Source organism: Mycteria americana, chromosome 1 (assembly GCF_035582795.1).
Source record: "Mycteria americana isolate JAX WOST 10 ecotype Jacksonville Zoo and Gardens chromosome 1, USCA_MyAme_1.0, whole genome shotgun sequence".
NCBI lineage: Eukaryota > Metazoa > Chordata > Aves > Ciconiiformes > Ciconiidae > Mycteria > Mycteria americana.
Window position 1 is genome coordinate 25,980,163 of NC_134365.1, and position 26,630 is coordinate 26,006,792.

The following is a 26,630-nucleotide window of genomic DNA, read 5'->3' on the forward strand; positions in this document are numbered from 1 at the left end:
TTTATGGAAAATTTATACGTATTATACCTGAACCTCTGTCCCCCTTCTTCAGACAAAAATACACTATTATAAACCTATTGCCATTATTAGTTCATAATTCATGTGGTAGAGATTGTTGAGAATCATATTATTTCTCACTGTAAAGGAATGTTGTTCCCTTGAAATGAAAAACTGACCTGTTTTCCCAAGCGCATCACAACATTGCTAAGGACTTTGCTGTAGCTAAACAGACTTAATGAAGTGTAAAATTCAACTTACAGAATCCATAAATAAACAACAAGAATCCAGGCCCTTAGATAAAAAATGGTTTCTTGCATGATCAGAAAGGCTTTTATTTTCCTATGATTAATTATAGGGTTCTTCATTAAAAACACAGCTTTCACTCACTTTGATAAGAACTGGGTCTGATGCTAAAACTTCCAAATAATTTAAGGAATTATTAAGGACAAGATCAAACTTCATGCTATAGTTTAAAATTATTTCATATTTACCAGCAGGCGGAAGAAGTAAATCTGGCTGTGAAATCAGTAAGATATGTTTGTTAGGCCTTTTGATTTTTTGCGAGGCAGCATTAAGAAGCAAGGGAATTCCATCACCGCAAGTCCTTTGAAATCAAACTCCAAGTAATCATAAGAAATCAAATTTCAAAATCAATTGATACAGACTTATAAGTCATATATGGGGTTTGTATTACTTGTTTCCTTAATACTTTGGCTGTGTGGATTAATTTTGTGAGGATGCTTGAACCATAGAGAAATAATACCAAATGTGGTTTTATTTCCCTATGTTATATTGCTAAAAGATACACTTGTGAGATTTGAAATCAGGTAGGTGTTTTTCAGATTATTCTTAGAGTTAAAAAAAATTAACATGCAGTCTTTCATAGGTAATGTTTACAAGGAAAGGAGAATTACATCATGTAAAATATCAGTAGCAAAGAACATGCTGAAGGTTAACTGCAGCGATTTTGAAATTTCATTTTAGCGTATTTTGATAGTCGTGCATTTTAACTGGTTTGCAAACAAACTACTTCTTCAAATACAGATTTTCAGCTAAAAGTGATCACTAAGCTCAAAAGAGCACTTACCTGGGTCCTCTAAAGGCATATCAACAATGACTTGGTCACTGTATTTTCCATATAGACCATTAGAGCAAACAGCAACTATCTGAAGAACATAACTTGTATTGGGCAGCAGATTATTTAGAATAGCCCCCTAAAAGAAAAACCATGTTTAATCATTTACTTGCAAATAAGTATCAAATATTTGGAAATGTTAATTTTTTAATAACACATTTTTCATATGAACCATACTGCTCCTTTCTTCTAGGACTCTAACTTATGCTTTTTATATTTTATTGTCACAAATGTTTTTGTCAACTTAAAAAAAAATCTTGTGAATTTTTACATGGAGGATACCAAACTATGTAATTATTTAATGCTGAACACTAGTTTAGGTAACATTATCTCTGATAAGTTATGAGTCTTTAAAGAGGGTTAGAGGAACAGATCACATTAGTAACATACCATGAAGCTGTAATCAGTAACTTAATATTTATAGCAGTATGATTGTACTGAATTGTACTAGTTGCTTGTGTGGGTCATTCTTCGCACATCAGCAAGCAATGAATTTACAGATCACTATTAATTGACTAAGGGTTCTATGGCTAAGGAGCTCTGAGACTGACATGGCCATAAACTTTTGGGGATATTATAGGCAAATCAGAACAGCAATCTGCGAAAGCTTTCTCTCTTCTGGGCAAGAGAGGCCTTTTTTTTTTTTTTTTTTCAATTGTCTTTGTGGCTTCACAGCCAAAAAATGAAGTACAGCTTCTGTGAGCTGCAGCCAAAGAAGAAATTTTTATTGAATCAGCTCCAAGCTACTGTTTAAACCCTTAAGATAATTAACAGTGAGTGTTTTGCCATCACCGCTTTGTATGAAACTTGAAGAGTTTACAGTTACCAAGTCCTGATACCCATCTGTCAGAAACTCATGCTTAGTCTGGTCTTCTCCATCCAATTGTTGATAAAAGACAGCAAATCTCTCAATGGTGGTGTCGTATACAACCCGAGGTCTTTCCCATGTAACGAGAAGACTAGTATAATTCTTTGGATCAGATTGAACATTTTCAGGTTCTGAGCTGCAAACTGGAAGAAAGAAAAGAGGAAAGAATATGATATTAAATGGTACAAATGACTCTACTAAGATCTTGAGCCCCCTCCTGAGAAAACTAATGCAAGTCTTTCATGTGCCTCATTTTTAGCTTTCCGCTAAAATATCTGTTTATGGATATTTTATAGATGCCATGCACTATAAACAGAACCGGTATTTTAATACTAGATTTTCAAAAGCAAGTTAATTTGAGGACTGAGTCCCCTTTCCCTCCTTTTTTATAGCATCTTTTGTCAAATATTAATCTCCAGTTCCCAAGGAATAAAATATAAACCACAAAACATAAAGATACACATATATGTGCTGGGGATGAAAAAAATCTCCAGTACTCTGTCTTTATCAGAGTAGCATTAGAAGAGCTGCACACTCTCTTACCAGCTATAATAGACTGTAATCTATGATAGATTGTTTTTAAAGGTTAAAGGTAAACCTATCACACTTGAATTTCCTCTCAGGGATGTTAGAATCTTTTTCTAGTACCTAAAGAAGTGACAAAAGGCAAATGGGGAGAGGCTAAGACATGATTAGGTTAGCTGGTAGTGATTTCATGTTATTATATTTTAAGGCACCATCTGCTGAAGAAGTCTGACCAGACTGTTGCAGTCCTGGGCCTGGCTCGTGCACACCTTCTTTGTGAGCCTGGAACCTGCACTCCAGAAGTCTGGTCAGGCAGGTACTCTTGCATGTCTTCCAGCCTTTCCCCTCCAATAATCTTTTCATCTCATTCAAGTAAACTGAACGTTTTGATACTTTTCTAGACATACAGATGTACTGATTACCAGTGTGCTAGAAATTTACCGAAACTCTGACATTTGTTTTTTAAATTGCCCAAGTACCTGTGTGTGGCTTAAAATAATATACAAGGTCAAAGGTAGATTAACTTGTATGAAAAATTTACATTAGCAGAAAATGTAAATTATTTAGATGAAGCTCACTGAAAAATGACCAGTAAGTTGTGATACATGAAAAAAAAAGCAACATCATATATAATTGTGTCATTCATGGCTGGCTTGGGTTTGGGCTGAGACCCCATTCTCCTTCCTTGCCCTCATCATCCCCTCTGCTGGTGGGGGAACCATGTCTTCAGACAGCACTGAAGAATGGAGATGACTGTGAAAAGTGTTCACTAACTTTTGGTTCCCAACTTGAGCGCACAGCAACTAGATTTGTTCTGATGTCTCAGAATAAAGGCCGGGGTCCCTGACATTGCCTGTTATAAATCCCTCTTCTTCTCTTTTTGAAATGGCATGGTTTTTGAACTTTGGTTGAAATGCTCAGAGTGGCTATCTGCCCCTGTCCTAGCTTTTGGGAAGGTCCTTTCTCATGTACTGAATTTCCTTTCATATGCACTTTTGTATGTACTGAAAAGGCATATTACCCAGTCTATTGCTTCACTTATTACCTCATTTCTACTGCTTTATTTAATCTATTAGACTTGTCAAAATCACTGATCAGAGTACATGAAGTTTACTCTGAATCTTTCAACAATTGAATTAAACCTCATATATTAAAATGATTAGATGGATCTGTTTTTATTACAAAACTTTTAGCTTAACTTTTGCACAAGTAATTACATAATCATTCCCTATTTGGTATAAATGAAGAAACATATTTTTCAAATCTCAGAATCTGTTTAAAACAAACTTTGAATACCTAGCAAAAGCAAACAAAACAAACTATCTAGCTAATTAAGAAAACAAGTGTAGATTCTTTGGACTTTCAAAGGAAGCAAACACCATGATACTACGCTTTTGGCAGACAATACTGGCTTTTGAAAGAGAGGAAAAAATTCTTTCCGTTAACTTTGCAATTTGCCACTTGAACACATGAGGGCACTCAAACCCCTCAAAAATATTTTGAAAAACAATTTCTTCCGTTCTGTACGCAGGTGGGCAGTTTTGAGCAGCTCTGGTCTGAGCTAGTCAATGGAAAGTAAGCAGTGATTTTTTTTTTTGCTTTTCTTTTTTTGTGTGTGTGAGCTAAGGGTAGAGGCAGTATTAGTCCGTGTAATTTAGTTGAATTCTGTAGCTTGCCAGGCTTTGAATCTACTGTGCTATGTATCTGACACACTATTTTATTCATTACACTGAATTATTTAATTGACGTAAAAGAAGAGCAAATTAAAAAGAAAATACAAATCTCAAGTTGTGTACACTCCATTCCATTACTAAAACGTGTCATTCCAGCCCATTTCCACCAGATGGCAAAAGGAAATCATTAGACCAGCAAAGATGATTCCCGTCTCAGTTCTGAGAATTAAGGCAGATGACTTAAACACTGATTTCATTTTTTTCTAATGAATCAAAACACTCTTCAGCTATTTCTTTTCGAAGGTGTTTAAAATAACTCTTCAAACGTTTTCTCATAGTATAAGTACCAAGCTTCTCCCTGTTCCAAACTCTTCTCTACTGTCCTCCCTTCCTCTTTTTCATCTGTGAGTGAATTTGGTTCTGAAATCTCTGACTGTATTCAGACTAACTGAGCAGTATTATAAAACTTTTAAAGGTACAAGATTGGTGTCTCCAATATTATTTATCTCAGTTTCACTCTGTTTTCTTTTCCAGATGGTTCTTCCAACTATTTTTTTCCAAGAAAAAAGTTATCTTCCCTTTTGTTCTCCTCCTTTTGATGCTTGGTCCTGTTCCTCTCAGCAGTGACCAACAATATTCCTACATGACAGTCATCTGCATATTATTTCACCTTGGTTCCTTCCCAAGCTATTGTCTCTTGCCCTTCTTCTGATGCCTCTTCATCAGTCATCCTGCCTGTGCTGTTTCCTTTCCTTTGCTGCCCGTCTTGGTAACACAGAGGTACTTTGCTCCTGCCTTTTCCCATTTTCCCTCTCCAGAGGCTGGGAAAAGCAAGGAGATCACATAACAACTTATCTAATTAAAGACTTCTGCTCTGATACTGATTTTTAGAAAATCTGGGCAAAGAGACTGCAAGAAAGGGAGTTCTCGAGTCTGTTACTAGTCTGAAGTCACAGATATTTAACCGGATTACAAGTCTCAAGCAGCAAAATACTATTCACAGGAAGTCAGGGACCTATTCAAGGCCTGCTGGGCTTGAATTCAGGTCTCTGCTTTCCCAGGCGAGTACTTAGGTGCTGGTTTTGCATATCGGATCATGATAATGCACCTATCTTTGCTTAGTCTTCTGTGGAATAAAACGCTACCCATATAACTTAGACGTTTTTAATCTAAATTGAATTGCATCATCGGGAAGCACCAGGGTACATTAGCCAAATCATTGTCAAAAACTGCCTGGGCTGTGTTTTTGACAAAAAGACCTTTATAAGCTGCCCCAATTTGGCTTATTCAGATATATATATAAAAAAAAAAGCCTGGGTTTAAGCTTCTCTGAGCTTGACACAGTTGGAATAAAACTAGGTGTAGTTCTGAGGCAGCACTGGAGAACTCAAACGATTTTTTTTTTCCACATTTGTTGCCGCCTTCTACTTTTAGTTGAATCTGGGTTCGAGATTTTTGTCTTTCAAATCCAGATTTTCAATTGTAGAAGCCGCAAAATCACTTAATTTACATTAAGACATTCAAGGGCTTTTCAGCTCCCTTCCACAGTGTGTGGCAAAAAGTAGTTCTTCAATATTGCCAGTCTACTCTATCTCTATGATGGAGATGGAGCAGCACAGTAAATATGTGTGCTGGGTTGACCTTGGCTGGCCACTGGGTGCCCACCCAGCCTCTCTCTCACTCCCTCTCCTCAGCAGGATGGGGAAGGAAATAAGATGAAAAAGTTCATGGGTCAGGATAAAGACAGGGAGATCGCTCACTAATCACTGTCATGGGAAAACAGACTTGACTTGGGGAAATTAATTTATCACCAATTAAAATAGAGTAGGATAGTGAGAAACAAAAACAGAACTAAAAACACCTTCTCCCCACCCTTCCCTTTTTCCTAGGCTCTGCTTCATTTCTGACTCTTCCATCTCCCCGCCCCGAGTGGCACAAGGGGACGGGGAATGGGGGTTGTGGTCAGTTCGTAACACTTTGTCCCTGCTGCTCCTTCCTCCTCATGCTGTTCCCCTGCACCAGCATGGGGTCCCACACACGGGATACAGTCCTTCATGAACTTCTCCAGCGTGGGTCCTTTCCATGGGGTACAGTCCTTCAGGAAAAGACTGCTACAGTGTGGGTCCCCCATGGGGTCACAGATCCTGCCAGAAAACCTGTTCTTGCATGGGCTCCTCTCCACAGGATGTAGCTCCTGCCAGGAGCTTGCTCCTGCTTGGGCTCTCGATGGGCTGCAGCAGGACAACCTGCTTCACCATGGTCTTCTCCATAGACTGCAGAGGGGAATCTCTGCTCCAGCACCTGGAGCACCTCCTCCCCCTCCATCTTTTCTGACCTTGGTGTCACAGGGCTGTTTCTCACACTTTTTTCCTCACTCCTCACTGCCATGCAGTGTTTTGCCCTTTCTTAAATATGTTTTCCCAGAGGCGCCGCCATCGTGGCCGAGGGGCTCAGCCGTGCCCTGCGGTGGGTCGGTTGGAGCCGGCTGGAACCGGCTGTGTCCTGCACGGGGCAGCCCCGGCCTCTCCTCACAGAGGCCACCCCGCAGCCCCTGCAGACAGCACCTGGGCATGGACACCCAGCACATTATGTGAGTAGAAAGTATCCTGCACAAGAGGAAATGTCTTGAGAGAATCTGAAAATGGTTACAGCTAATTTATGTCATCTGTGGTATGTGAAATGGTAAGGGCGTGAGTCCTTACCCCTGGTCTTGCAAGACAATTTAACTAAAAAGGCTGCTGAGCTTTATGCAGTTGTATTTTGCATGGGAAACAGGTTGAGAAATATTTTTTACCAATATATAAAAAAGTTGGCTGGATGGCCAGACCCAAAGAGTAGTGGTGAACGGAGTTAAATCCAGTTGGCAGCCGGTCACAAGTGGTGTACCCCAGGGCTCTGTGTTGGGGTCACTGCTGTTTAATATCTTTATCAATGATCTGGACGAGGGGATCGAGTGCACCCTCAGTAAGTTTGCAGATGACACCAAGTTGTGTGGGAGTGTTGATCTGCTTGAGGGTAGGAAGGCTCTGCAGAGGGACCTGGACAGGCTGGATCGATGGGCTGGGGCCAATTGTATGAGGTTTAACAAGGCCAAGTGCCAGGTCCTGCACTTGGGCCACAGCAACCCCATGCAACGCTACAGGCTTGGGGAAGAGTGGCTGGAAAGCTGCCAGGCAGAAAAGGACCTGGGAGTGTTGGTTGACAGCCGCCTGAATATGAGCCAGCAGTGTGCCCAGGTGGCCAAGAAAGCCAATGGCATCCTGGCTTGCATCAGAAATAGTGTGGTCAGCAGGACCAGGGAAGTGATTGTGCCCCTGTACTCGGCACTGGTGAGGCCGCACCTCGAACACTGTGTTCAGTTTTGGGCCCCTCACTACAAGAGAGACATTGAGGTGCTGGAGCGTGTCCAGAGAAGGGCAAGGAAGCTGGTGAAGGGTCTGGAGCAGAAGTCTTATGAGGAGCGGCTGAGGGAACTGGGGTTGTTTAGCCTGGCAAAAAAGAGGCTGAGGGGAGACCTTATCGCTCTCTACAAGTGCATGAAAGGAGGTTGTAGAGAGGTGGGGGTTGGTCTCTTCTCCCACGTAGCAAGTGACAGGACAAGAGGAAATGGCCTCAAGTTGTGCCAGAGGAGGTTTAGATTGGATATTAGGGAAAATTTCTTCACCCAAAGGGTTGTCAAGCATTGGAACAGGCTGCTCAGGGAAGTGGTAGAGTCACCATTCCTAGAGGTATTTAAAAGATGTGTAGATGTGGTGCTAAGGGACATGGTTTAGTGGTGGACTTGGGAGTGCTAGGTTAACGGTTGGACTTGATGATCTTAAAGGTCTTTTCCAACCTAAATGATTCTATGATTTTATGATTTTATACTGTCAGTCTTCAATTTTAAGTACCCATTGTTTTTTATGTCTTTACTAAATCCAGGAAGATTAACAAGAATCATGTTTCTGCACTTACTCACAGGGCATTACTAGAATTGTGGAGCGGATGGGAAGTTATGCAATGGGCCCAGCAGCTACCACGATGGTTCTCAGGTTTATAGGAATAAACAATGATTTCTATTATAAATGGATTTTTATGCCAGCTGAGGTCGGTGGAGATAAAGCATTACAATTTCAAAACGCTTTTTGAGTTTAATCGTCAAGTATGTCTGTAAGGATTAGCTATTTTAATCTTCTTCTTAAATATATACATACATATGACATAGGAAAATTATATATATCACTAATCAGGCTTGGGGAACGACGTATCTCCCGTGTCCTCAGTAGGGCAGTGCTTGTACACCAAGAATGTTGAGGTTGTCACTGTGTGAAAATTTCTGACAATATATTGCTGAAATTAGTTTATAATTGAATAGAAAGTTTCTTTTAGCTCTTCTAAGGAAACTTAGCTCTGCTTAAGAAATGCCATGTATTAACAACAGCAATAAATCAAGCACTTAATCCTGCTGCCTAATGAGAGTCTACACTGAATCCAACAGGAGAAAATTGGGATCCTAGGTTTCACAACACAAAATAGTCTTTCAGTTATCTGCTTGAGTAAGACCCACTCTTTTCATTTCTCTTGCGTTGTCTAAAGGGATTTCAAAGATTATTTCTTCTCAGTTGACTACAAGAACTTTGCAATATTAAATATGAAATACATAAGCCTATTTACTCTTGGGCACTTAGGCATTCATGTTACAATTTTGACATCTCAACATTTAAGTTTAATGATTCCTAGGGCTTTTTATTTACTTTCTCTTAAAATGGAGGTGAAAATATCAATGCTCCTCTAATGTTGTAAATTAAACAAATCCTATAATTGCATTTGTGTGCATATATATATGTGTGTGTATGTAAATATGTACAGGTATGTGTACATGATGTTATTGCATTTACATAGTGCACATAAATATTAACAGAAATGTGAAATATATATACAGGAAGACCTGAAATTTTAGTGATCCCTTTCTGTCCCTCTTCATTTATGGCCAAACCAGAATTTTTAACCTACAATTTGTTACTTTAAAGACCTAGTTTGGAATAAATACTGCATGTGTTTGCTGACACAGTAATGTGAGCGCAGGACACTTTTATCTTAAACTCAGTAGACTGAAACCCATTTGTTTGGTATTATACAAGTCTACACACACAGAAATTTTGGATGCTCTGTACAACATATTTTATCATTACATGAAGTGGAAGGGCCTTCTAATTTTAAACGGTATAACTCAATGCAGAAAAGGATCTTAATATCTTTAGGCTGGACACTCTTTCCTTATCTGTATGGATACCAAACTCACAGATAAAACAGAAGAGTCACAAAATCTCTCTTTGATATAGTGCAGAAATGGAACTGGTTGGAAGCAACCTCCTATGCAGTTCTAATGCACACACTACTTTGGACAGCATGTGGAAAGCTCCTTCAGGTGTCAGCACATGGACTGGACAGAAGGAAGCAGGGGCCTGTCTTAAACAGTATTATCCAGCTTTTCTTCTTGTCAGTCTCTATGTAAAATCTAGATTAGGATGGCACAGCTGAAAGTAGCTTCCTTCTACTGCAGTGACTGAGCTGAAGGGTTAAGGCCAAGGTTACGGCTGTAGTGCAACCACCTGGGAGGCAAGTGGATTGCAGGTGGCAGAAGAAGTCCTGATCTCTGTCTTCAAAGGTCCTTTGCGTATGACATTTCTTCACTGTAGATTGATGCCTATTTATAAAGGACTGAGAAGATTCATTTCCTTCTGACAACATGGACATAAGAAAAGGTGGTCTGTATTAGAGTGACCTGTTTCCCAGAGACCTTCACTAAACAGAGGGATTTGGGGAACGATAATCTTTCTTTAAGGTAAGCCAAATCAACAATGCCCATCTATTTGGAAACAAAAATTTATTTAATTGTGATAATTTGCTTGATTGCTGCAGCTCAATCCCACACTCCTTCTCCAAGCTTCAAAATTTCAAGTGCTACTTAGTACCTAAACAAAAAAGCCCTGCCAGAATAGATATTTCTTGGCTGAGACCAATGCAAAAAAATTCATATCCTGGGCACACATCTGAGGAGTTCATGACAAGCTGAGGTCAAAACAGAAGCATCACTGACTGGTTATAGAAATGAAGCAGTAAAGCTATCCTGTGCAGCACTGTGGTGACACAATGTGATATACTTGTGCAGGGAACCTAGCCCTCTGGCAGCTCTGAATGATGAACATCCCCTACCTTGTACGCAAGTTTCATACACAGGATCCTTCCAGTAGGGGAAAAAAAATCCACTCAACCAAGGGGAATTAGAATGAAACCACATTTATTTCTAATCTGGAGAACACCTGCACTGCATGCTTCGGTCATCTGTCTACGTCTAATTAAGCACAATTCAGTGCAGCTGAGTTTAAGAATCTGTAGTATCCCCCCCCAAGTAGCAACATAATGCCCCAAAATTAGATGTTTACTATTTATTCTTCTCTGCTTGTGAGTATAGACATCGACTTCTATATTTAGTGCTAGATCTTGTTTCTCATTACATAAGGTACTGTTTTGGTCATATAACCTTTACAAACTTCCCTGAGGTTTTAGGTAAAACAGAGAACAGAGTCTGGCTTCTGGGATTCTCTCCATCTATCACTTTCTCAGGAGACTACGTGAAATGAATTTGGTGACCTCACTTCAGCCTCTGTTGGAAAAGCATCCACATTACACAACAAAGAACCAAATAGGTTTGTAAAACACAATCCCCTTGCAGCCCCTGAAAAGGCAGCTTTGTTTAAGTCTGAAACACATTAAAAGGGCAGTGCAAGAAAGCTTGAACTGACGTGATCTTCACTGAACGTTTGGTCAAGACAAGCATTTAATTTTCCACTCCATTTAATCTGACATGTTTTATGATTGCTAGTTTTTTTCTCTGCAGTGATAGATTTATGAGTAATAATACAGCATGCTACTTTCTACACAATTTAAAATGAGTATCTTCATACTAGGATGAATCTTTTACTGAAAATTGTCTTTCAGCCTGTGAAGAGAGGAATGACTATTCAGTAAATACCTGCTTCATGAATTTCTTCTTGCCCAGTGTAAGAGGAAAACACTTGCCCAAAGAACTTATATTGCTGCTCTCGAAAGTTGTTTTGCAGGTAGTCCATCAGCATAACATAGCCAGACTGCTGCATTGTAAGGACTTCACAGAATACAGCTAACTAGAAGAGGTGCGAAAAAAAAAGAAGTCAGAAGTAATTACAAATTAAGCAGATTCTGCTAACAGGCAAAAACCCTGGGGAAAGGATATTGGGTAAAGTCTCCCAGTTGAGTTCTCCCGGGTGGCACTGAACTTTTGTTCCTCTGTACCAGCAGTGTATCTAATGGTTTACTCCACCTGTATTTCTCAACCACTCTGCTGTTGTAGCTATGCTCTGCCCAGTCACCATCATTTAGCTGGGGGAACATGGAAAGAGTGTTTTGCACTCCTCTCTATCTGGGCTAGAAGTCCAGGCAGCCTGCAGAGTTAGAAGTGCGTTCTTACTCCCTTCTACGGCAAGAAATTACTCAGAACCTAGTCCTGAACTAAAAAAAGGAAAACATAACGCACTCAAGTAATATATATGCTTTCTAATTTAATGGCTGCACAAAAAATTTAAAACTAGGTAAAAGAAAAGCCAGGTTGTTGGGCTGGCAATGAATGCCATGAGCTTTCACCATATACATGGCAACTATTTTTCTTTGATATTATGTACAATTGTTTGGTTTTAATACATTAAGCATATTACCTGGTCTTCAGAAATACTAATGGTATCTTTAAACACAATCCATTCAACTGTTTCAGAGCAGGGAGGAGTTGATAAAGACCCATTATAAGTGTAATATTTGTCTGTTGCATTTGGCAAAAGGTTCAGCAAAATAAATGGTTCTAAGGCAGCCTGTTTTCCTGAAAAAAAAAAAAAAAATTAGAGTCAGATAGTTAAAATACTGCCGAAGCAATGAGTAAATAGAAATCACACTCTCCAAAAGAGTTACCATTATAGGAACATGCTAATTTTGAGGCTATTCAAAATTTGACCTCCAGAGAGACTAGCGTACAAATAAATTGCTGAGCCTTTTCTATTTAGTTTGAATAAGTATTGTTCAATAACAACTTTGTTTACTTGGGAAGGTGTAATGAGTTACTCCAGTAATAAATAAAGTAATCAGTACATTGGTTCACAAGAATTTGTTCACCTGTAAGTTTACTCGTAAATGTCCAAGATGCCAAATCTTTGTCTCACCCATGAACTTCAAAGAAAAAATATATTAAATCTCTGTTCTTGGTCTCATGACATGGCTTCAAAGTCTCCCTGAATTTGGTCAAGTTGTTGAGTTTCTCGCAGGATCTTAACCTCTGCAGAAACTCACTGCCTGGGGAATTGTCACCATGTTAGACCTGAGAGTTGTATTACTCATGATGGCAGAAGCAGAATTTCTGTGGAACAGGGATTTTTAAAATGGTAATAATACACTAAAAAACTGTAACAGCTTTACACAAAGCAGAGAAGGGTGCAAAGACCTCCTCCAGAAGAGTGTGACCATTCTGTTTATTGTCCTGTGAAAATAGTATCACGCCTTTCAGGTCAGCAGTTTACCTGGTACCTTGTCAGCTGGGAGCATGCATGAGCAATTGCTGGGAGTCCATCCACAGAAACCTAAGTTTGTACTGGTATGGCAGTAGGGTCCAGCAACAAAAATCAGCAGAAATGGTACCAACTTCCTCAACGCAGATTTTTTCATACTGTGACAATTATCAATCTTGTGACAATTATCTGCCTTATTGTCATCCAAAATAATACTTGTTTTTTACATCTTGGAATAATGTAGATCCTTATATACGTTATTTCAATCTAAAGTTACTGATTTTAAATTTTTCCTTATTTGATAAGTATTCACTTATGAATATCTAATGAATTTTCAGACTGTGCATTAACTTGTGGTTTTACAGATATGTTACTTCTTAAGCCCTGTACGGATTTCTGACTTGTCTTTGTCTTCATAATTCCTTACAAATTTGGTGAGAGCAGCAAATTACATTAACAGTTTACTACAAATCATTGATGCTTTTCTTCTGTACAGTAACTGTTCCACTGAGTTAAGGTTTAAGAGCTGGCTCCTCCCCTCTCTCTTTTCCTTGTGTCATGAAAGGAGAACATTTAGCAGTGTCGAGCAAAGCCCATCCTTCTATTTCTCCTCTCAACATGTTAATCAACCTTCAGACAGCAGCTATCATTGCTATCTGGTACGTGTCTAGTTAACGCATTCTTCCTTCAATAAAAATATCTGGGCAGTCCACTTTATGTAGATGCTTGGGGACATGAAACTTCTCATTTATAGTAAGAATTCTGCTATACATTTTGCAACTTTGGATTTTAAAATGCCCTTTAATGTGATTGACAACCTAGATTCTAAAATCAAACACCTACAGAGAATGATGAGAAACAGAGAGTTTGTCCGGAAGGAACAGGGCTGCTCCTCTGCAGAGCTTGAGAACTCAGCAACTGAGATTCAAATAAGCACAATACAGATATGACTGACAAGGACAGATCATGTACATCGCAGACAAGGACATATTGTGTGCTATTCACTCTTCTTCAGCAGGAACAACTTGATTTAGTAATGACCTGAATTTTCAGTGCTCATTTGCATTTTATTCACGAAAACGATATTCTACTCATTGTTGAAGTGCCATGTAGTGGCTGTATCTTGAATCTTGCTGCTGGTAGTTTTACAGCTCCTTCCAAGGCTGTAGGACAGTATCTGCCTTGATGTATTACTCATTCTCCTTTGGGTTTCATAGAAGATGGCACACCAAGATAATGAATCTTAACTGCTTTACATTTCCCCCTCCTCTGTCTTTGTAATTTACGAAAGTTGCTCCTTTTTATATTTTTTGAATGGTGTTTGTTTTCTGGAGAAAAACAATCTTGATTTTAGTGTCATACTTTGGAAAGCTTTTAAAATAGTGCACTAAGCTTTTTACAAAGCTTTTAAAATAGAGGACTAACAGCTTTTTACACTTTCAACCTATCAATCTTAAGGGGCTTTACAAAGTTCAAGCATCATTACATATAGGAAAACTGAGACAAAGTTAGCCATTTACTCAAGGTCATGTCCATGATGTAAAAAAATATCCCTGTTCAAGACAGTGCTCATTCATGTTTATTATTCTGCGAAGCCACCATGAAACTGAGTTAGAAACAGAGCCCAGATCTCCTCATGCACCACCCTGAAGTCCATGTGCTCTGATGTGGAACTGCGAGGAATTCTAAAACACCAAAGTGTCAACATTTGGTTTGAATAATGCTAGTACAAATATAATATAATTGGATTATTTCAGATTTATACAGGAGCTACTGAAAAAATAATTCATCTCTGCTGAGTCTACTGAATACTGATATTCATATGGTGTCATGCTTGTAAGACACATCTTGGATGGCTGCAACAGGGTCATTTGGCTCCCAACCACACATAAAAATCCAGAAATGTATGATTAAGAAAACTCACAGAATAAATCAGACATTTCTCTTGATTTAGCATTTAAAGAGTTGCAAATTCCTCATGATAGTTATATTTATTCATTTACACTTACTGTTCTTGTTACAAATATTCAGTCTTGGGGTAAATAAATCATAGAATCATAGACTATCTCAAGTTGGAAGGGACCCATAAGGATCATTGAGTCCAACTCCCTGCTCCTTGCGGGACTACCTAAAACTAAACCATATGACTAAGAGCATTGTCCAGACACTCCTTGAACTCTGACAGGCTTGGTGCCGTGACCACTTCCCTGGGGAACCTGTTCCAGTGACTGACCATCCTCTCAGTGAAGAACCTTTTCCTAATGTCCAGTCTGAACTTCCCCTGACACAGCTTCATTCCATTTCCTCGTGTCCTATCTCTGGTCACCAGAGAGAGGAGATCAGCACCTCCCCCTCCACTGCCCCCCTTGAAAGTTGTAGACTGCAATGAGATCATCCCTCAGCCTTCTCTTCTCCAAGCCGAACAAACTGAGTGACCTCAGCTACTCCTTATAAGTCTTGTCCTCAAGACCTTTCACCATCTTGGTTGCCATTGTCTGGACACACTCTGTTTGATATCCTTCTTATACTGAGGTGCCCAAAACTGCACACAGTACTTGAGGTAGGGCCGCACCAGTGCAGTGTGGGACAATCACCTCCCTTGACCGGCTACCTATGCTGTGCTTGATGCACCCCAGGACACGGTTGGCCCTTTTTGCTGCCAGGGCACACTGCTGACTCATATTCACCTTGCCATCAACCCAAACCCCCAGATGTCTTTCCATGGGGCTGCTCTCCAGCCTCTCGTCCCCCGATTTGTACGTATAACCAGGATTACCCTGTCCCAAGTACAGAAACTGGCACTTGCTCATGTTAAGTTTCATACAGTTGGTGATTGCCCAGCTCTCTAGCCTATCCAGATGACTTTTGTTGTTTCTGACAAAATAGACATGGCTGAGCTCTAGAGACCCGTGCTCCCCAATGTCTTTAAGGTTTCATAATTACACTGAAGTGGAATGTAGTCTAATCAGTAATCAATAAAACATGGAGGCAGACTTACCGAAACGACTAACACTATCTACTCCATTAATGATTGGATTATAATCTGGATTATCTTCTACTCCAATCTGTTAAAAAGAAATTGCATTTTTTTAACAGTACAGGCTTCATGAAAAAAAATTGAAAGTTGCCGTTTACCACCAAAATTCTAGATGACTTAAAGAAGATCAAATGTATTTTGCCCATTTGCTTTTCTGTAAGAATAAATTAGAAAGATATATGCAAATTTTTAACTCAGTGATCACACATTGGAACCAGTTAAATTCAGTTTGAACATCTGCTGTGTTTCAAAGCTTGTTTAATGACACAAAGATGTACTTTGTTTACCTCAAACAAAATTGATAAAGCTCTTAACTTTCCATTTCCTTTAATTGCCTCTTCGAAATTTGTAAACTGATCTGCATCATAGCAGTAGATTTGCATCTGCAAATAAAAATGTATTCAAATGTTATATATACAAAAGATAAAAAAATTGATCAATGCAGTTATTTACATTCCCATTTTGAGAAAAAATGTCCAAGCAATAAATTTAATTACAAATATATGGATTTTTTATCTATCATCTCACATGCATTATCTGAAGATATAGAATGGAATTCATCAGCTGTTAGCTATCTAAAAACAGTCTCTCCTGGAAAACGACTAAGTATGCAGGAGTTATCCTTTCAACGCTCTCCATGGATAATACAGTAAGCCAAGATAACTTCCCGATACTGGACATCTAACCTAGAGTACTCAAGTGAGATGAATCTTGAAATCAGTGGTAAAACATGAATAATAAGGCAAGATGTCCCTACCGCATCTGCCTTGCAGTAAGTGTAGCGAAGCATTGGTAATAAAAGATTACCAGGTATTTTGTGCCCACATTTGGCTGCTGTCATGGGCACTGGGTTTGTTGCACCCCTTCCTCTCTTTCTCCGGAGGCAGTTGGGAAATCTCCTCCAGTGCCGGGTCACCAACATGAATGGGGGGAGCGTCCTGCTCCTACTAGCTTTTCGTGTGATAATGACGGAAGAGAACATTCTCTTCAATGTCTTGGCAGGACAGGTGGAGTGTGAGTGCGAATTTTTAAGTGGGTAATGAAGTAAAGGAAACGACACTGTAAGGAAAGCTCCTGGCTCACAGCTCTCCATGGAGTATAGGACAGCCTTGGCTCTATTGCTTTGCTCTGACATAGAAGTCCAAAGTGCTTGAAGTGAGGAGCAGCACGGTTGCCTACCACAACTACATCTTTTTAACTGGAAAATGATCACAACGCCATGTTGAGGGTTGACAGTTTGGTCTGCAGAGTGCCCTTGTGAATCTGAGAGAGCTGCTCCTCTCCTCCACCTCATCCCCATGCTGCTGCAAGCTATTCTGCCAAACCAGCCAGGGGTACGCTGCCCTGGCTGCCTGTGAATGTGGCCGCACCCAGGACCTGCTCTCACATGGTGGCTCCTGGCACACTGTTGCCAGCTCTTTCCAGCCCAGCAACATGGGCCATGCTTTGTTTCGGTAAGGCCCAGCAGCTCCCATGGGCTCTCAGCAAAGCCCCAGCTTTGAAAAGTCCATTTACACTTTAAACAATGGACTGCTGTGGAATATGATGGGCCAAACTCATAGGAGCTTAACTGTTAGTGGGAGCTTGAACTTTGTCAGATTAGCAGAACCGAATTCTAATGTCATCTTAGAAGACGTGCGAAAACACACAGTTTAGACATTCTCAACATGCCACAGAATAATGCCTTATGCTGCCCTTCTAAAATGCATCATTCAAATATTAGTTTGGATTTAAGTGAGTGATTATATTTGAAAATAGACTTTAATCAAGTGATAAATAAAGGAATTTAGTAAACAGTATTACTTTTTGCAGAATGTCAAATCGTCAAAATTGTCAAAATCTATTCTGTACTTTACCTCAAGAGGAAATTTTTGTCCTTCTAAACTATGTTCTGATCCATCTGATGACACGTTGCATTTTCCCCAGTGAAAAGTGATCTTGCTTGCTTTGAATATGGTGTCTAACCCACCTCCACTTACATAATAATCATTTGTCAGGTTAATTTCCACTGAACAAAGAGAGAGAGAGAGCGAAAAAAAAAGGAATGTCAATATAAAAGCCAGCCAAGGCATCTACGACTCTCACATTTCAGTATTAGGTGCTAAAAGGTAAATATGATACGCTTATTTCCCTGTACTTCATAAGCAATTTGACAGGAAATTGGTTATTTAAAGTAAGTAAGAAGTGTGGTAATTCACTATTAGCATGGAGAAATATGTTTCATTTCATGCTGCAATTCATAAAATAGTCATCTAATGAAGTGCACTATTATATTGCTCTCCTGTTGTCTGAAACTAGCCACAGAAGTATGCTAAAAAGCTCAGAAAACTGGAGTTTTCTGATCTGACCGTCTAAGAAAACCAATCTGACCGTCTAAGAAAAGACATTCCTGAAATACATAGCTTCCTGAAGGCACCTGTGTTTCTAACGAAAAGGAAAATACCTCTGCCCCCCAAATTACTGTAATTCTAGATACAAACCATGAGGCAACACAAAGAAAAGAAAATTTTAGCCATTTCCTAGGAGGACTGTCCTGTCTGTGAGACCCCTTAGCTGTGGAGCAGCCTCCCATGGGAGGAGGTGATGACAAGTCTACAGCTGGACATAGCTCTGCATAAACTGTAGATGGGACTGAGCATTTGTCTTCTGGAGGGAACGAGCAAGGTGGAATAGACCGAAGCCCCACATTTGGCTTTCCCACCTTCAGTGATTGTGAATTGTTTGACCTCTTACTAAAACAGCACTAACAGAGTTCAGTTTCATTACATTCCTTTCCTCAAAACCTTGAAGACAATTTTAAGAGCTTAGCAGTTCCTTTTATAATATCTGAATTGCTGTGGATGAGGAAGAGCTCAGTTCACTTTTATGGACTTTAAAGAATGTTTCCTCAGGCATCTCTTGAAAAGACAAATACACTATTTAGCTAGTAGGGCAAGAGGGAAGTAAGTGGTTTGTGGAGTAGTATGTAGGAAGTACATGATGGAGCCAACAACAGAAATTAGGAACAATGACACTAAAATAAATAAAATAAAATAAAATAAAATAAAATAAAATAAAATAAAATAAAATAAAATAAAATAAAATAAAATAATATAAAATAAAATAAAATGGCTGGACTAGTTCCCACTGGAACTGGTAGAAGGTCAAAGACAGTTGTTAAGACATTCCTTCCTCCATACCTATGCCCGAAACAAGAAACAGGACTTTCAACAAACAGCTTTTAGTTACTGCTATCCTGGATTTATAAGTTGTTGCAAAAAGATTTGTCTGACAATGTAAATGCCACCATAAGCTTTTTTTATAGCTGGGAGATACAGGCATTTGTAGGCATAAATCACTTCTTTCTAAAATACATTTCTAAGATAGGTAAGACAAATCGGACCATAAAAGCACCTATTTCTCTTCTTTAACTGTACGAAGATGTCTAAGTGAGTAATTCAGACGCAGGTGTCTACATTATAGGTGTCTATGTGTAGGTGAGATGAATCCCATCCTGAGTTTTTTGAAACCACAACTCATCCATGAAGTGCTTCCAGTTAAGTAGGTAATTTATTCATACTTTTAAAAAATCATTTTTGTATACTTGTTACAGATTCTAGATACGTAGTAATAATTATCATTATTTCATAGCAAATGCTAAATTACTGTTTAGCTTCAATGAAATGCTCATGATGGGATGATAGTAACAATGTGATTGCTTTAGCTCTATCTGTCTGTGCACATAATTTTCATTTGTGTGATTTCTCTATTATGCTTGGCTATTGTCATCACCTGTTTTTTTATTTAATGCATTAATTCAGAATGCAGCAGCTAAGGAAAAGTGAAATGAAAATGTTTCATTAAAAGTCCTTGGTTGACTGTCCATCCTATATCAATTTTTTGACCTCATTTAACTCCAAATATGAAATCTGACTTTTTACCTGTTTTGCCAGTGTTGCGAATGAAAGTATCTTCCAAAGTTTCCTTTTCCCATCCATGGAATTTCAGTTTCTTCAGATTCACATTTACTTGGGTAAGATCTTCGTCTATATTAATAGGAGATTGTTTGGCACCATTGCAGGCTGAATATTTCTTTCCCCAGTTCTTTTGGTTCAAAGTTCCTAGAAATCAAAACATTTGGGGTAAATACATTTGAAGCCTAAACTGGCATCCATATATTTTTTAATGTGGAAAAGTTTAAACAGAGTTTGCAATCTGTGATCAGAGTACCTGCCCTTCTTTTTGGCCTCATCTATAGCAATACTTAGCACACCTACCATTGCATCCTACCTTCAACAGTTGTCACTTTTTGACCATTTTAGACATCATACATGCATGCTTATGAATCTTTAGGGAAAGCAGAAAACATCAAAAGAACCCTCACACACAATATACAGAAATAATAAATAAAACAGGGGGAAAAAAGCTTTCCAGTGAAAGAAATTGGCATTCAAAAAAACTTGGGAATGACTGCAAACCCCTCATTTCTAAATAACTCTTTTAATCATACAAATGTCATTAGCGTTCCTTCTGCCCAATGAAGTCAGCCATCCAATAAATCTTTAAATAAAGAAAAGCAATAAGATCTTTTAAAAAATCCCTACACAGAGGGAAAAAGTGATTCTACCCTGAAAAAGGACAAAGGTTAGTGATGCTCTGGCCGGAGAGCCTGGCTGTATGGCCCGGCTTTGCCCGTGGAGGGCCATGCACGCACGCTCCAGCCATCTCCCTGTGCAGCTGCCGGGTGAGAGTGGCCAGGAGGTCCCGCGCTGCGGCAGGGCACCTTCTCCGGGGCACAGGGGCTGCATGGCATTCCACTGTGGCCAGTTCAGACATAGAAAACATGGACACAGACAGCATGTCCTTCACCAGAGACTCGATTGTTTTCCATAAGAAATGCTCAAGTACTCTACAGATCAGTGTGAGGGGTTAGCAGCTGCTCTGAGAATCTTTTGTTTATATAATATAGTAATGTAAATAATACAATATTTTGTGTATGTTTATGAGTTTGCATACATATAAATATTATTTCCTAACAGGGAATTCTGGTAACACTTCAAAGGGCTAATTAAAACCAAGACTTGACTGCACAGACCTAAGAAAATATAATTGCTTCAGTTAGCTTCCCACTTACTAGTAGTTAAGAGCTAATATTATTGCATCCAATGCACACATTTGAATTCTATTAGACATGTTGAAATGAGCCAGTGCTCATTTACAGGCTGCTGCACTACATCCAAGTCTGTCAGCAGAAGATTTGCTATATTGTACCCCAGGCAAGGACAGCCCTCATATTGCACTCAGAAAACTCAGAGCGGGGATAAGAGATGCAGCCAGTCCTGTAACCATGACAATAGGCAGTAATACAAGATGCTCGTCTGGATAGCTAGCTACCTAAAAACCAACCTGAGCTAAATTATTCAGCAAGTATCAAGTCAAGCGAGTTACCAATATCACATTGCTGCATCAGAATACTGCAGATGGTATATAAACCCATTTACTTCTTGCAAACAGCAACAGAAGAAACTGTTAGGCACAACAGCCAAGCAAACCAAAATGAGTTTCAGTCACAGGGTTACGAATCTGAATATCCTGCAAGTGGGTATTAGAGCCCTGTACCGAGCAAGCAGTGGTCCCTTCAGGAATGGCACAAGGGGTAAGCTTCCCGTTCCTCCTCAAGTCACACTTATCCTGGACATTAGCTGTCAGTTATAGTTTATCGCCTGGGCAAATAATGCAATATCCTGATTTCTAATGTGCTTTTCATAAGAAAAGAGCAGCTAATATTTCACTTTCTCTCTCAAAAGCTTCCCTTAAGAAATTCTGAGCCCAAGTCAACCAAAACTTGGAGATGAATCTGCTCAGATCTTCTATAGTGAATTTTCTAACAAATATTGAAGGCTTTTAAAACCAAGAAAGCCAATTTTATTTAAATATAAATTAGAATTATTAACTTTTAAACAGAAAAGCCTCCAAACAGGGCCAGACAGGACAGAAATAACAATTCTTGGCTTGCCCCGTGCATCCTTGCAGACAGGCCCTTGTTTCGAGGTCTGAATTCAGCCAGCTCGGTGATTTTCCAAGCTGCAGCAAACTCTTTAGAGCCCTCCCTGGCTCTTTGAAAGACTCTGCCAGTTTGGGCCGGGCTGGCTGCCCATGGCCATCCCTCAGAGTTAGGCTGCACTCCCCGCTCTGTGCTCTGTCTCTTTTGCTCCTTCCTTTTGCCACAGCCCAAGACTTCCCCAGGCTCCTGCTGTTGCCCCAAGGCAGTAGAAATCTCCTTTCTCTTTCCACTGACATACCCACTCCCATTGCTCACCTGCAGCCTCTCCTTCAGAACATCATCACAAATCTTTTCCCAACATGCATTTCCCTTATTCTGCTCTTTACGCTACTGACATTAGAATGACTGAAAATACTACTCTCTTCTCTCTCCCACCAGTGTACTTTTGGGGACTTTCTTCTATGCTTCTTTTGATGAATGCCATTAGCCCATTTTTGCATCTTCCTTTTAAATTCCCTACTATCCACTATCACGGTCAATAAAAACAAATACATTAAAATTAGAGAAACTATAATCTCCTTCCAACTTTCATAGTTTCATATTCTGTGGTTTTGTTATGTAGAGTGTAAATTCTTTGACTTGATAGTTGTTACCTGTGCCTCAGTGTGTAATGTAACAAATTCCTAGCATGAAGCTGATGATAACAATAGTAATCTTAGCTCATCCCAGACGTCAGTGTCACGCCAACACTGTCATCCATCACAACATCCTGAGCCAGGGCACGCAGAGTTACATAGGATGCTAGCTGTAGGCAGTGATGCTGTGGCCTGACCAAGGAAGTTTGTTCTTTCACTCTGGATGTGAAGCTTTTCATAAGTATTGCCAGAAAGAAATGAGACAAATTAGATGGCTTGGTGAGATGGAGAACATTATTTCCTGTCCCCTAGAAAGGCCTCAAACCTATAAGATGAGCTTGCTAAAAAGATTTCATAATGTTCTGCCTTTTTTCTGTGTAGAAACAAAGGCAATTCAGTCAAGCAAGTGATTATAATAAAAAGATTGTCCTTTCATAAAGAACTTTGTTGTTTACACCTTACTGAAATCTTACAGCATCTATGAATTTTTATGCCCCCAAGAAAGTTTTAGAACAGTGGTTTTCATGTAATTACATATTCCCATACACTCACCAACAGTCATGGTAAGAAGCTGATCTATGTATATTATGTATGAAAAAGATGCAAATACTGTTTCAGCTACTCTCTGGTCAACAAAACCAAAAATATCTATCCTATCTGTATGAATGCTAGCTTGCAATCAAGCAAGGATAAATGAAAAGTATTTCATGGTTGCAGAGGACAAGAGATAAGACTTCCAGCTACGACAAATTAACTGAAGGCTCCAAATCAATGCTCCTGCTGGCAAATCTGAATAGGTATTTGACAACTTTTAATCAGTTTTCTTCTTTGTGGTCCAGCAGCTGGTGTAGCTGAAAAAGCTTCATAAGCAAAGGACACCATTATTGCTTACAATTGCAGAAGTACAAGTGATCTCAGCACTGAGAAACACAGGCAATGCGGAAACTCTCCTTCTAAGGTAAAACTGATAATTGAGCTCAGTAACGAGGAACAAGTTCTGTGTACATTTTGCATGTCAAGGGGAAAATCACACTTGCATAACTAGTGAGAAATTGTAGTATTGATCAAAAGCTACGGAATGAAATGTGCAGGAAATCAATGGCAGGCTCTGGTCTGGGGCAGGAGCAGGGGGAATTTCAGAAGGAACTGGAGTTCTGTCATGATGATCCAAATTATATTTGAGCAGCAAAATACATGTTTATGCATAAATCCTGCAGATGTTGGAGCAGATAATGGTTGCATCTATATTAGCAAGTAGTGCAGACCAATACAAGTGGATTTATAGAGTGAAACAGTTGGGGTTGAGGACCAGATATCCATGCCATATGTCTTTCAGAAGGTTTTTACCTCAGCCTAGCTCTGTCTGGTCCCATGGGCTGAATGCCCATCGGCTGCTGAAGTGCATTAGGTACGCTCCTTCAGCACGTCTCCTGTTTAGTATCAGTTGAGATGAATCCATGTCACACACTGTGAGACAACTCTACCTTGCAAACCAAAGCTTGGCAAGTAGGGACCAGCCAGGAGGTTTGCTTCAGAAGTCCACTCCCGATCTGAACTAAAGCATTAACGTAAATGCAGCCAGTGTAGGCAGCAGGTGGTGAAACTGCTGCAGTTTACATGACTTGCAGAAAGCCAAAGTAAAAGTGAAAGAACCAAATGCTTTTAAACAAGAGCAGATTGTTTTACTGTAGGTGTTATGATGGAAATCATAAATCAAAGCAGTGCCAGCCATTTTGAAAAATATTGTTGAAACTGAGCTTCAAAAATGAATTCCCCCAAACTGTGCTTTGGAAATCTGAGGAGAATAAAAATGTGCACGATATATCTTGAAGAGTGCACAGAGGAAGCAATGTTTGTCAAAGCTGTCAGCTCTGAAGAAGTAACTCATAATTCACAATGAATGAAAATAACCCTGAACACAGCAGATTACAAGATAATGGAAGACTGCCTATACCATAACCCTTACCACTCTTGTCCAGTGCAGAATGTCCAAAGAAAATTTTCCTACCCTTTCTTTCTAGGAAATGTTCATACCTAACTCTGCTTCTCATCCTTAGCCCCAGTGATCCCATCCCTGCAACAAGCATCCAATTCTCATTTCTTCCTCCAATTCTATCTGCTGCTGTCTTTAGAAGATCTGGCCCACAAGGTGTTACTGCACTTCTGTCTTTTGTAAAAATACTTGAAAGAAAAGCATCTGTCAAACAACTCTCTGTGTGTCGGTATCCTATGCAAGTGGAAAGAGTGAGCAGGGCTGAAGACAAGCTGTGAAACTGAGTGGGCTGTGGTCCGCCCAGCAACTTGCCAGGAGAGGGGTTTCTCAGTGTGCTCACACAATACTATGTGCGTGTCTGCTGGGCTGTAAACCTTCATTATGAGTACTGCTGTTTACTACCACGTAGCAGCACTGGCTGAATGTAATATACAATTGATGAAAAATGGAAGAGATCTTTTTAAATCAATAGAAAATATACATAAAGAACTTGAAATGTAAACCTCAAATCCAATGAATGGGATTCTGAAACAAATACTCTGCATTTCTTCTTCGTACTGAATATGGATACAGTTTCTGAAGAAATGCGATCTTAAAAATAACGCTTTGGGCTTTATGGGAGTAATAACGATGTCAGAAAATTGCATTAATGAGGAGATAGGTTTTACTTGGAAAATTCTACTTCCCAGCACTTCACTTCAGTAACTGTTGTTTTGACATCACAGAGTTTGCATTCTTAGCTCTTATTAGGATCATGTTTCTCGTGAATGGGCATACTCCTAGCATGTGCCCCCTCAGGAACTATAAGAAGCTCTAGCTTTAATGACAGTTACAGAAAAAGAAATGCTTTAAATACTGGTGAAGAAGCCATACTTCCTTCACAAGCGTAAGCTTTGAAACACAGGGGGGTTAACACCATCACTGTTAGATATCTACTGTTAGATAGAAATAGGGATACAATATAAGACCATATAAGTTTTAGACTCTAACCAGTTACAGAGTATAAACACTGCTTCTCAAACTGGCAATAATGGGTAGTACAGAAATAATCATAGGTCTGATTCAGGTTTTCCATTGCTCCTACCTCATTTATTATTTCATGATTTAAACTGACGTGAACCCTAGGGTTTATGTTATAGATAAAAGACAGCAGGAAAAGAGAGATGGATTCTTTACCTCTACTTAATTTCTTCCTCTCCATTTTTCATCAGCTTTTGCTTTCACAATGATATCATTACTTTTATAAATATAGATTGGACACATACAGGAGATGAGGGATATCCCCTCTGCGTGGACTGTTAATAATGGATTTGCCTTATCAAAAATGTTATTGACTTACTACTTTGAAGTGTTAAGTGATTTCAAGGGGTTTTTTTAGAGCAAACACATTTTATCTGAAACGTGAGAAATCAGAAATAAGGCCATGAAAAGATGTGGGTACTTATACTGGGACAAAGTTTAAATTCAGATGTCCAGTCAATACTGCTCTGAACACCAAACTGTAGAGCTATTATTTTTTTTCCTCTTTATTTCTGCCTCACTATTTAGATAATGTATCTGAACTGGATGAACAGAGGAGATCAACAAACCTCAGGATGCTTCACATCATTAATAGCTACAGCATTTAGCCTATTGCCAAAAGTTGCACAATGCAGTCTCTAATCCTCCAAGGCAGAAGAATGATTTCATTTCACATTCTGGATGAGTGCACTACTGGCCCACAGAGAGACGTACTGCCAATGTTGATCTTGTGAATGTTACCATAGCTCACATTACAAAGGCCATGACATAACACATTGCATTCTAGGGAAACGTTTTGGTCATCAAAAAAATGTCAGGTTGAAGTTTTACATATTACGAAGTAGAAGACAACATTTCTGCTTCATCTTGATATTCATTGTAAGGATTTTGGGGGTTTGTGTTTTTCCTCTCCAAAAGCCCCAATTATCCCCACAGCCTGTTCATGATCAGTCTCATAAAGTTTATAAAAATTCTTCAGATTGAAAAAGCCCAGACTTTAACGGGTGAAATTACTTGTCAGGACAGAGTCACAACTACAAAGAAGGAGTTTTGTCTTCCAGGTTTGGGCTTAGCCAATTATTATGCCTGTCTCAGTGATTTAATTGCTTGTGGGTTTTCCAAGACTGGATTGCTTGCCAATGTCTAGGTCAAGTGTTTAAAAATGAAATTATACTGGTTATGTTAGTCAGC

General features: G+C 39.3%; 1 protein-coding gene across 1 annotated transcript in view; it reads right to left on the bottom strand.

Annotated features, from left to right (window-relative positions):
- The window catches only part of PTPRZ1 (protein tyrosine phosphatase receptor type Z1), a 104,104-nt gene that overhangs the window by 47,463 nt on the left and 30,011 nt on the right, over positions 1 to 26,630 (bottom strand). The window contains exons 3-10 of the mRNA XM_075494581.1: positions 19,729 to 19,908; positions 17,665 to 17,816; positions 16,096 to 16,191; positions 15,770 to 15,836; positions 11,935 to 12,092; positions 11,217 to 11,367; positions 1,962 to 2,146; positions 1,088 to 1,214 (exon numbers count right to left, since the gene is read on the bottom strand). Coding sequence (XP_075350696.1) covers positions 1,088 to 1,214; positions 1,962 to 2,146; positions 11,217 to 11,367; positions 11,935 to 12,092; positions 15,770 to 15,836; positions 16,096 to 16,191; positions 17,665 to 17,816; positions 19,729 to 19,908 — 1,116 coding nt within the window. The remainder of the gene's footprint in view (positions 1 to 1,087; positions 1,215 to 1,961; positions 2,147 to 11,216; positions 11,368 to 11,934; positions 12,093 to 15,769; positions 15,837 to 16,095; positions 16,192 to 17,664; positions 17,817 to 19,728; positions 19,909 to 26,630) is intronic.